Source organism: Erpetoichthys calabaricus, chromosome 6 (assembly GCF_900747795.2).
Source record: "Erpetoichthys calabaricus chromosome 6, fErpCal1.3, whole genome shotgun sequence".
In the NCBI taxonomy this organism is placed as follows: domain Eukaryota; kingdom Metazoa; phylum Chordata; class Cladistia; order Polypteriformes; family Polypteridae; genus Erpetoichthys; species Erpetoichthys calabaricus.
Window position 1 is genome coordinate 184,636,810 of NC_041399.2, and position 12,627 is coordinate 184,649,436.

Below are 12,627 nucleotides of genomic sequence, written 5' to 3' on the forward strand. Positions count from 1 at the left end.
TGCCTGGGGTTTGTTCCCTGCCTTGAGCCCTGTGTTGGCTGGGATTGGCTCCAGCAGACCCCCATGACCCTGTGTTAGGATATAGCGGGTTGGACGATGACTGACTGACTGACTGTCTGAAAGAATTAGTGTTTGTTGGTTCATTCACCAAGGGTCCCCGCTACTGTAATAAGTGAGTCATTTATAAAGACCTGCATTTACCATGTATGAGGACCAAGACAAAGCCTGCTTTTTAATGAATCAGCAGATGCTGTAACCATATTTCGAATTACATCCCCTTTCAGGATACTCTTTTTGATGCTGTTTTCATCTAATAGTGTTTGTAAATTGTAAACACTACCACCCCCAAGATCTCTGCCTTGTTGACACTTGCAAAGTTGCCTTTCAAGTGATTGTTTTAGTTCTTAAAAAGGGAGAAAATCACTAGGTGCTAAGGTGAGACTTAAAGCACAAGGACTTCCTATGTGAATATTCACAGTTCCTTTTGTGTGTGGTCTGCTGTGCTGGAAAGCCACACTGAAAAGGGCCTATCCTCTTATGGAAAATTAAACAAAAGTAATAAATGCTGTAACATCATGATATTTTATATATAAAAGTTTTCTTCCTTTTTTAGTCATTCTTGTGTGTGTGTATATCTATCAATCTATCTATCAATTTAATGAGCTTGTACAGTAAGACTAATTTCCCCTGGGGACAAATAAAGTTAGTCTTCAAAGTTATCCAATACAATTCTTATAAAACACATTTCTGACAATATGTTCACCATATGGCCAAACATATATTCAATGCTGTTCTGGCCTACTTACAACTATACTGATTTCCATAATTTAACAAATTGTAACTAGCACTTCTAGTTGTAGTGGGAGGGTGTAAGGCTGTGGGTTACATGAAATAACTACATTTAGCTGTTATGTAAATGTGAAAAACAGCCTTGACTTAATACATTTGCATAACTTAGAATGCTAATAAGATGTTACCTAAGAAAAGCTGCCATTGAAATGCTCACCTTCCTTCACCACCCCATGCCCCGTTCGGGGTCACAACCACCTCTCTGCAGTGATCGCTCTCTGTGTTGTACACCAGTAGTTTCAGAGGCTTCCCCTCATGTGATTCAATCAAAGAGTAAAAATCTTCAGACTTACAGAACAAGAAAAAAAAACATTATTAGCATTCAATCTTTTTCCCCCCAAAAAAGTGATTGTTTTAAGTTAGACAAAGACTTAATTATTTCTTACAAACAGATACTGACAACTATTAACTATAATCCAATGAAGGCTCAATACTGACACTTACATCTTGTATCACCTGATCTGCTCCCACTATGTAATCTGTGAATGCCTGCAGACCTGCCAGTGCTGCTGGAGAACTGGCTTCCACATCCTAGAAACAAGATAAAATGAGTTATGCTGACAAATATAAAGAATTAACATTCTTAAACCTGCTTTACCTAATTCAACCAGCAGGGGCTGGAGGAGCAAGGACTGGATAGAAGGCCATTCCATTGCAGGACCTACACACACAACACTCTCACTCACAGACTTACATTCTACAGTTAACCTAAAACATTTACCTATGGGATGTGAGATTAAAAAAATGGAGTGCAGTGCCTATAAAAAGAAGCCACGCAGAGATGGGCAAAATGTGAAAACTCTGCAGACATAAAATGGGGCGTGGGTTTGAAACCCATCATGATGGATCAAACAAAGAGGCAGCAGCACTAGAAAATGTTGTGGATTGTAAAGTAATTGAAAACAAATTCTGGACATATAACAATTAGCAGAATGCTTCAAATTCTAGAGACAGTCAGCTAATGAAGTTTACCCATTGCTGAATCTCCTTTATCAGAGTCAAGTGAGAGCCTGAGCCTCTCCAACTAGCATCAGGCACAAGGTGGGAACCGACAATGAACAAAGTACATCCATGCCCTACAGACCACTCTTCCCCAGAAGAGGAGGCTCCTCAATTTGAGAGATCCCAATTTTTTTAGTTATAACAGAATTAAAAAACTATTATCACGACAACCCAGGAAAAGGACGTATGAAAGATAGCAAATGATCCAAAAAAATGCCTCCGAAAGAAAGTCATTCTGTATAAGATTAACTGGGGGAACAAAAAGGAATGAGGTTGTACTAAACATAAATAATGGATGTTAGCTAGATATCCACTGGTGCTTTCTAAAGACAGCAACATTGGGGCATGTTTAAAAAAAACATACAAACAAATAATAGTTTAAAATGAGAGGCTATTCAGTCCACTGAGGCACATGAACACAATACCACTAATACTACTAAAATAATACTGTATGTTATATATGTGGCACGCGGCTGGGGGTGATACCCAGCCGGGACACCCAAAAGGCCCGGAGGAGGGCTTACGCCTCCTCCAGACCACGAGGGGGCGACCACCCTGGTGGCTGTGGGGACCACAGGTAGAGAGCTTTGAAGCTCAGCCCTGTAGGGTCCCATGGACCTCAGCACTTCTGCCACACCCGGAAGTGTTGGGGGGAAGAGGATCCGGGACACCCAGAGTGTTTCCAGGTGCGCGGCCGGCACTTCTGCCACACTGGGGAGTGCCAGCAGAAGATTGTCGGGAAGTACCTGGAGCACATCCGGGTGGTTATAAAAAGGGCCGCCTCCCTCCATTAGGGGGCTGGAGTCGGGAGGTTGAGAGACGAGGTCTTGGAGGAGTCAAGGAGGCGGCCTGAAGAGAAAGAGGCAAAGTGTGGTGTTGGCCTGCACTTTGGGGGAGTCTTGGGGGTTTGTGGTGCACTTTATTATTATTATATTATTGTAAATAAACGTGTGGTGGTGCTTTTTAACCATGTCTACCTGTCTGTGTCTGGGGCTCGTTCCACATATATAAATGGAGGAGTTGAAAAAGACCCTCAGTTTACACTGCAAGTCTAGATTTAAAAATAAAAGTCAGACACTGCATCATTTTGCACATCTCTTAGAGGGTAAGTTTGGTATTTTTAAAATCTAATTTATTTCTAAAACATGATATACAGTATATGCATTTGCCATGCAAAACTGTGTTCTAGAGTTAAGTACTTTCTATATTTTTTTTAAAATCTTACCTGCATTGGTTTTTTACAAATTGAGTATATGGGCCACAGAGGAAAAGCCTAAAAACTTACCAAATATCCGTCAATTTTTCAAGCCAAGACAGTTGTTAGGATGTTTTGTGTTAACAACATGAGAAAAACACAGAAAAGCCGCCTGCCATACCATACCTGCCATCCCCATGCCACCCATGCCTGCCCGATGCATGGATATTGTGTCTTTAATATATGGACCTTTGGTCCAGCAGGCTACACTCACCAGTACATGCCACACATGTTCGTTGGCTCCTTGGAAGCTGCAGAATCGAACGCTGGCTCCCAGCAGACCCTGGCCTCCCCACATATTACTAGGAATCACTTCAAGTTCTCGAACTTTCATTGCTTTGATGCTGTACACCTCCAGCTTCACAGGTTTCTCAACATTGGCCTTTAGCAGATTTTTTAGCATATCATTCTCTTGATTCTACATGATAATGAAAAACATAATGCAAAAAGTTAATTATTAGGAATGTGAATTTTCATAAAAAGGTTACTACACATTAAATTATTTAAAAACACCAAAAATGGCCTACTTGTTCTACTCAGAATAACTGTACTGTACCAACGGACACAATCACATTAGAATTTAATTAAGAAACCAATAAAAGTTATTTCTCCTTTTCCACTTTCAAACTGGAAGCCAATTAAGTGACAGCACACTGCCATACAAATTAACCCAATTTAAATTTATGGCCTGGGATCCCGCTTACAAGCAGAACAAATGTGGGAGTCTTCCCTTCATGATTTGTGATAGCACAATCAGGAAACGTCTGTATAATTACTTTCCTGCTAAGACCACTAAAGCACTCACAATTTCCATTTGAGGTTTGTGGAATTGTGGGAGAGTCACAACATACAAAGAAGTTATCACAAAAAACGTATAGTCTGTTGTACTTGGGACTGGAAAATCTTTTTCACATACAGTAGTAACCTGCATTTTGACAGAATGTGTTTCAGTCACCCTGAAAAGGCCAATTTTCTTCTTTCGGCTGCTCCCGTTAGGGGTTGCCACTGCGGATCATCTTCTTCCATATCTTTCTATCTTCTACATCTTGTTCTGTTACACCCATCACCTTCATGTCTTCTCTCACCACATCCATAAATCTTCGCTTAGGCCTTCCTCTTTTCCTCTTGCCTGGCACCTCTATCCATAGCATCCTTTTCCCAATATACCCAGCATCTCTCCTCTGCACATGTCCAAACCAACACAATCTCGCCTCTCTGACTTTGTCTCCCAACCTTCCCTCCTGATTACATTAAATTGCACTTAAAGTCTGGTCATGAGTACAATACATGCATGATTTTAAAATGGAGGGTATCTTATATTTTGAGTACCGAGTTTATTCTTCAGTTAATACAAACAGATACAAGTCCTACCAGCCTCGTGTGTCCAATAGAAATGATGAAATCAAAGTATGGCTCCAGTCCTGCTTTTTGTGCCGGTGAATTTTCTTGAATCTGAAAAACAAATTGCATGTAAACAAAAAATTTAAACCACACAAAGTTCTGATCTGGTACTTGGAATAACAAGCACTAAAATGAAACCTAATCCTAAATAAAACATTTAAAAAATGTCTATTTCCCTACACAAAATATGCACAATTGTTTTTTTCTGAATTAGAATAGCAAAAAGAATAACAAAAAGAATATGACAGCCATTAGTGACAGGAGTGGAGTTATTTCTTAGCCTGCTGATCCAGGGCAGAGTTGAGGGGAAATGGAAGCCTATCCCAGCAAGCATTAGACGTAAGGTAGGCACAATTCCTGCAGATGATGCCAATCTACTCCATGCACACACACACACACACGCACACTCTCGGGCCAATTTAACAACACCAGTTCACCTAATTCACGTGTTTTTGGACTGTGGGAGGAAACTGGAGTACATGGAGGAAACATACAAACTCCATGCAGGGAGCACCCCGGACGTAAACTTCACAGCACCACTGCCAGTATGCTACCATGCCACCTGAGTTATAATGGATAGATAGATAGATAGATAGATAGATAGATAGATAGATAGATAGATAGATAGATAGATAGATAGATAGATAGATAGATACTTTATTAATCCCAAGGGGAAATTCACATTGAAAAAGAAAGTCTCGGCTTGTAAAAATCCATGCCCACGTTGTAAAAGTAAGTGTGTCCAGGGAACGAATCCACATAAAATAAAGTGATAGGAGTGATCAATAAAAAAGAGAAAAATAAAAGTAGAAAAATGAAGTCGTACACGGAGCTGTTGAAAAGGCTGGCACTCTCGGCGGCGCCTGAGTCATTTGTGAATGACTTTGGACTATGGACATTTTCCTCTTAACTCACTTTTTTACACAAAACCTCCAACCCAAGTAATAATGTGCTTTTTTAAACCCAGGTAATAACTCAAGTACTGTATGTGCTTTTATTAAGAATACTTTTCATAAAAGCACAGAACAGTGGATTAACACTACTGTTTAGCACTACCATCTCACAGCTGCAGCAGCCTGGGTGACTTTTAGTGCCAAGTCTGCACGGTTTTTCATGTCTGTGTGGGTATTTTTTAGGTAATTTGGTTCTCTCACGCATAACCTGGAGCAAGATATGCATTAAGCTGGCAACTCTAAACAGGCTTAGCATAAAGATATGGACCAGTACCCCATGCATGCTTGATTCCTGAATGCTGTTGGAACCTTGCCAACCTAAACTTGTATTAAGCAGGTTCAGTAAATTGGTATTGAACAGATTTCTACTTTCTTGGTTAGGACATTAAGAACACTCAACAATGGCTCCCAAACCACTTTAGGTTAGAAAATGTATGCAGGAACTGGTTTAAAAATAAGAGCATATTTGATTTATTAATTGCTGGTAAAAAGTTTATAAAAGTTATTCAAGCCACGTGTTTTCACTAATTATTGCCTATGTCTATGCAAATAATTAAGTGTAAGAAACTGCAAAGAAATAACTGGGTGAACATGGAAGTTAGGCATTTGCATACGAATACACTGCACTTCTTTTGGTCTCCTCCATGTACAAGCACTACTTTTGACTATACAAGGGGGGACCCAAAAATAACTGGAAATATTTTTAAAACGTGTTTAATTTAATTTTCTGTACAAACTACAATTAGTCTCCTTCAAAGTACTCTCCATTGGCGGAAATACACTTATCTAACCGTTTGTTCCATTGTTTGGAACATTTTTTAAATTCGTCTGAAGTAATGCCCATTAATGCTCTGGTCGTTTCTTGTTTTACCTCTTCGACGTCAGCAAAACGCCTTTCTTTCAAGTCTTTTTTCATCCGAGGGACCAAAAAGAAATCACACGGAGCTAAATCCGGTGAGTAGGGTGGGTGGTTCTGGGTTGTCATACCGTTTCTTGCCAAAAATTGGCGAATGCTGAGAGCAGTGTGAGATGGAGCGTTGTCATGATGAAAGAACCAGTCGTCCGACAACCACAAATCAGGGCATTTCCTTCTCACACTGTTGTGCAACCTACTTTTACAAAAAAATTCACTGAACACAAGCACAACCTTCCAGACTGATGGCACTTGGCAGACTGACTTGTGAGGAGTGTAACTAGATCGCCCTAGCGGCCCAACCACGTACTAGAAGTACCAACCTAACAACAACAAAATTCCAGTTATTTTTGGGCACCCCCTCGTGTAAAACTTCCTTAACAACCTACACAAAATAAATATTGCAGTAAGCAGGTTATATTAATAAGAAAAAAAGAGAATATACAAAATTCGAATATACACTCGAGCCCGAGTGGGGTGTTTGGCTGGCACCCGAGGGCTGACGGTAGTGGTCGCTCCTGCTGACCGCTTGTTGGGAGCAGGAGTGACCAAGAGAAGGTTGGCTTGCCGCAGCGAAGGCAGTGGGAGTCGAAGATTTGGAGTAGAATACCCAGCGTGAGCGTCCTGGCTGTTGGGGGAAGCCAAGTCTCGGTCAGGTAGGGGCTAAACAAAGCCAGGGATCGGGAGGCCACCAGACCAGTCGAGCACAAGAAGGTCAGCTGCATGTAGGGTGATTCCCCTGGTGCATAGCCTGGACGGGAGAAGCGGGGGAGTCACCAGTAGAAAGGCACCGGGTTGATTTTAAAAAGACAGCTGCCAGCCATTGTTTTAACCTCATTGTTTTTTTTTTTAAAGGATTTTTTTTGTAATGGATTTTAACCTCGCTACCAACCCTGAGAGGGCCCCAAGTGGAGGAGTTCAAGTATCTCGGGGTCTTGTTCACGAGTCAGGGAAGAATGGAGTGTGAGATCGACAGGCGGATCGGTGCGGCATCTGCAGTAATGCGGGCTCTGCATCGGTCTGTCATGGTGAAAAAGGAGCTGAGCCGCAAGGCGAAGCTCTCAATTTACCAGTCGATCTATGTTCCTACCCTCACCTATGGTCATGAACTATGGGTAGTGACCAAAAGAACGAGATCGCGAATACAAGCGGCTGAAATGAGTTTCCTCCGCAGGGTGTCTGGGCTCTCCCTTAAAGATAGGGTGAGAAGCTCAGTCATCCATGAGGGGCTCAGAGTAGAGCCGCTGCTCCTCCGCATCGAGAGGAGTCAGATGAGGTGGCTCGGGCATCTGATCAGGATGCCTCCTGGACGCCTCCCTGGTGAGGTGTTCCGGGCACGTCTAACCGGGAGGAAGCCCCGGGGAAGACCCAGGACACGTTGGAGAGACTATGTCTCTCGACTGGCCTGGGAATGCCTTGGGATTCTCCCGGAAGAGCTAGAAGAAGTGGCCGGGGAGAGGGAAGTCTGGGCATCTCTGCTCAAGCTGCTGCCCCCGCGACCCGACCTCGGATAAGCGGGAGACGATGGATGGATGGATTTTAACCTCCACTTTTCAACTATTTTAATGGATTATTTATTTAATGGCTTATTTTGATGCACTGCACTTTATTTTGGACACTTTGTTTTTGTTTGCTGTTATAATAAAAGCACTTGGCACTTTTTGCACCATCCCCTTGCTTATCTGTGCCTCACTGTCTAGCTTATCAGTGACATTACCGACGGTGTCGGGTTCAAGGGCTCCCAAAAGCCAGATGGGAGCATGGAGTGGAACCAGCATCGTCACAGGAGAACATCCTTTTCCCCATGGTTATTCTAAAACTGTATCAATTAAATCTTACCATATTCTAAAAAAGTTTTGAACAAGTCCTTTAAACAAGAAGTACATTTTTTCCAGTTTCAAATAGTATAGAATAGGGGTGTTTGAACTCTGGTCCAGGTGGGCCACAGTGGCTGCAGGTTTTCATTCTAACCATCTTCTTCATTAGTGACCAGTTTTTGCTGCTAATTAATTTCTTTTGCCTCAGACTCTTTAACGGTTTCTTTAAATAGCAGCCAAACAATAAAGTGACACAAAACAAGCTGCCACACGACCAGCTCACCTGTGCCCATCACACAATATCTGAAAATAAAGAAAGGTGAAGGTCTCAGTAAGGTTGATCTCTCAGGTCATCAAAACATTTTGATGGTGTTCTTATGAAAAACAGAAAAATCAACAGTTTTGGAAATGTCTGCTGTGGCAGAATGAGAGCATTAACAAGCCATGGAATTAAATAACGGGATTAATTAAGAGCAAAAATCAACTTCTCATTAAGAGATTGGTTGGAGTGAAATTGGTTGGAGTTTGAAATCCCAGTTTAGCTGGACAGAATCTGTTGGCTCGTTTCACATCTCATTTCTGTTTGGCTGTCATTTAATGAAGAAAGGAATAAATTCAGAGGATGAATCCTTAAAAACGAGGCTATTAAAATGAAGGGATAAAAAGTTAATTAGCAGTATAACTGGTCACTGATTAGGAAAAAGGTGCGAGGCAAAGTATACATATACTACCAGTCAACAGTCATGACACATCCAGACATTTTCATGGTTTGACAGAAATGGATGTCTTTTTTTTTTATCAAGACTAGGGGGCTTCAACCCCTACTCGCTTCGCTCGCCAACCCCCCAGCCTGCACTACACACCAGTCACTTCACATCTCTGCCGTTCACGTAAGTGGATTTCACTTTCACCAAACAACAAATCTTTTAATTCTCGCAGATACACCTCTTCATTGGGAAGAAACACTACTTTTCCCTGATGGCAACATGAATCAGACGATCTAAAAGTCTCCGACTTAAAGTTTAAATCCGAACAATATCTTCGATCTCTTTTCACTGTTCCGTTATTTCCGTTTGTTTGTGCTAATGCAATGTTTACTACCATTTTTTTGAGAATTTCGAATTTTAGTACTTTCATTATCTCTAACCTGCTCTGCATGTGTATCGCGCCAACGTTTTTGAACCTCTTTACGACGTTCTACTTTGTCATCTACTCTTTGTCTTTCATTTCCGGCCCCGGGCGAGGTTAAATCTCTTGGCACAAAGTCTTGTCTCATGGGACGTGGAAGTATCTCTCTTAAAAAGTAACGTCATGTCTCGTCCCAGGCTAAAAAGTCTTGTTTCGGCCCAGGATTTTTTTATTATAAAAGAGAAATGCCTCACTGTAATAAATCTCTATTATAATTCCTCTCTTAATTTTGCATAATAACAAACTGTAAAATATTTTTCATTTGGTAGGCACCATTCTCTACATACAGTACTCATAATTAAGTTGTTGAGTCATGTAATACTGAGTAAAGTAGCATGTGTATCATCCTGTGATGGACTAGTTCCATGTCCAGGACTGTTTCCTGCCTTGTGCCCAGAGATCTCTTTTTGCTGTTCCGTTATTTCAACGAGTAATAATTTCCATTTGTTTGCGCTAATGCAATGTTTACTATCATTTTTTTGAGACTATCGAATTGTCGTACTTCCATTATCTCTAACCTACTCTGCATGTGTATCGTGCCAACGTTTTTGAATTCTTTACGATGTTCTACTTTGTCATCTACTCTTTGGCTTTTATTTCCGGCCCCGGGCATGGTTAAATCTCTTGGCACAAAGTCTCGTCTCGCGGGACGTTAAAGTATCTCTCTGAAAAAGTCATGTCTCGTCCCACGCTAAAAAGTCTCATCTCAGGATTTTTTTTATTATAATAGAGAGATAACCATTAAAATGATTTAAAAATATAGCCTAGATATTACTAATGTTTCTAATGACTATTATTGCTTCCAATGACAGCTGTTTAATTTCGTATTAACATATGAACTCAAAGCCCAAAATTCACCAGCCATTCCATCACTGCCCAATGGTCAGCTCTCTTAAATTATCCTTACTTAGTCATGTATTAATGCTAATTGGTTATTAGAGAAACCTTTCTAATTGCACTGGCACTGGTGATGCCTGTTATTGTGGTCACTTGGGCTGCAAGGTACTGGCATTGCTAAAGTTGAGCTCTGAGTTCAAAAATAGCCAACATGAAATAGCTTTCTCAAGAAATATGTTAGTCTTTTTTTTTTTTGGTTTATGGATGTGGTTAGAGAGGACATGCAGGTGATGTGTGTAACAGAACAAGATGCAGAGGACAGAAAGATATGGAAGAAGATGATCTGCTGTAGCAACCCCTAACGGGAGCAGCCAAAAGAAGAGGAAGAAGATGCCGAAAAGAAAAAAATTATTTTCATGTGACAGAATGCCAAGAAAATGATATTTCATACAAAGGTGTCTATTACTGTCTTGAGAGAAGAAGGCAAACTGAATCTAACCAGGATAGATACAAAGGGGAGAATACTCAGATGCACAACTTCATCTATTGGGGCCATGCAGAAAAATCAGGCATTGCAGTCATATGTGAATTCTAAATTAAAAAGCAGTAATTTCAAGCAGCAATGACCATTAGCAACACATAGCCTGCTTGCTATGTTTTTAAATCAGTTAAATTGTCATCTTGAAACAAGGTTATTAATTTCTATCAAAAACATGAACATTTCTGAATGTGTCAGACTTTTGATTGGTAGTGTATAACAGAATTAAACAGTAATTGGTCTATGAAGATCATTGTAGAAAGTGAATGTAATCTTTGCAAATGGGAATGTACATGTTTTGAACACGACGTTTCCATCAGTGTCTGGGGTCGATGTGAGAAGCAGCGAAAAGTACAAGATGTACACCAAAGCCGGGCGGGACGCTATTCCGTCACACACGCACTCGCTCACGCAGGCCCGTTTCTGGACGCTAATTGTTATCCTTTGATGCAAATATACGGAAAGTGGAAATAAATCAAGTATATCAGGAGAAAGCACGCGTGCATACTCAACACTGACATAATCATAATGACAATAAATCCAGACTAAGCCATCAAATTAGTTTTGGGGTTCGAACATTCTTTCAAACTATTCAAAAGCTTGGACAATGCCGATCCGCTGTAACGTGGTCCTTTAATTTAAAGAATCACATCTCTGTATCGCCAACGATCGCTACTAGAACTGTGGTTTGTGTCTTGTGCCACAGTGACAGGCAGGAGAACTAGTTGAGCAACAATTCGGCTGACAAGTAGAGGGCGCGGTGTGTCAAACATAAACTGGGAAAAAATAAAATAAAAAATAAACATGTATGCTGTCATCAAATACAATCTTAGTCTGCTATCATCCCATGACAACTACGCGATTACGCATCTTTTAACATAATATCGTGCAACATAATACTTTACTCTTACAGTCTCCCTACTCTGTACGTCACGACTGTCCGGCTAGTTTTGGCTGCACCCCTTCTATGACACACAGGTGCCACCTCAGCAGCCTCGCTGACAGAGCCAGGCCTTCGGCAGCCACGAACAGCCCATGGTGTAGTTACTGCTCACCCCATGCACGTGATAGCCTTCCTTCCCACCATCAGGAACATCCGAACTCTGCGACAAACCCATGACTTCTTTTCTTCAGGAGACTGGTTTGATCACCAAAAGTAAACTAAACTAAGAAATCTGCGGCAAGTCAAGTTAAACATGAGCCATGTTGGAAAGCGGACTGGAAGGCAGCAGCAATCAAGTGCAGAAAACAGGAGTGGAGGAGGCGGCTTGAGCGCCGCGAACTGGAAAGCACTTGAAATTAATGCGGTAAAACTTGGCTGGGAGTCAGATTTACTTAATATGTCAAATAATATAGTAACAGGTGCATGCCAGACTTTTATACTGACCCGCTAGGAAGGGGAAATCGGGCGACGTCGTCTACTGAACTAACGTAGGTATTTGCTTTTCAGTGCCCGATGGAATGAAAGAGGTTCAGCCGTTAACTGAATGTTTCACATCGCACGAATATGAAACACTATTTAAAAGTCAATCTTAATTAATCAACTACTGTATAATTCGGTTATCCATTTGATCATGGCTGTCCTGTGACTACCTCCGTAGATCAGGGTGCAAGGAGGCACCAGTCCATCGCATCACCAGTCAAACACCGTCAGTGGACACTCACAATCATGTGCATGGACTGTAACAACGGTTTAGTGTTGCCAGCTAATTGGGAGCGTATGAGAGTGAGAAAAAGCACAGACACAAGGAGATGGCAGTGCCCCATCGTGGCATTCAGCCACAAGACCCACTCTGAAGCTGTGAAGCCTCCACACTGCACCGCAGTGTCTACCAGTCTAAAAATCAGTCCATAGTCCTAGCTCTTGAGGGGTG

The 12,627-nt window shown here is 41.4% G+C and overlaps 1 protein-coding gene across 1 annotated transcript in view; it reads right to left on the minus strand.

Moving 5' to 3' along the window:
- Positions 1-11,987, minus strand: part of gorasp1b (golgi reassembly stacking protein 1b) — a 31,219-nt gene extending 19,232 nt beyond the window's left edge. The window contains exons 1-5 of the mRNA XM_028804169.2: positions 11,809-11,987; positions 4,478-4,558; positions 3,321-3,524; positions 1,294-1,380; positions 1,007-1,137 (exon numbers count right to left, since the gene is read on the minus strand). Of these exons, the coding sequence (XP_028660002.1) occupies positions 1,007-1,137; positions 1,294-1,380; positions 3,321-3,524; positions 4,478-4,558; positions 11,809-11,871 (566 nt within the window). The 5' untranslated portion in view covers positions 11,872-11,987. The remainder of the gene's footprint in view (positions 1-1,006; positions 1,138-1,293; positions 1,381-3,320; positions 3,525-4,477; positions 4,559-11,808) is intronic.
- Positions 11,988-12,627: the final 640 nt, after the last annotated feature.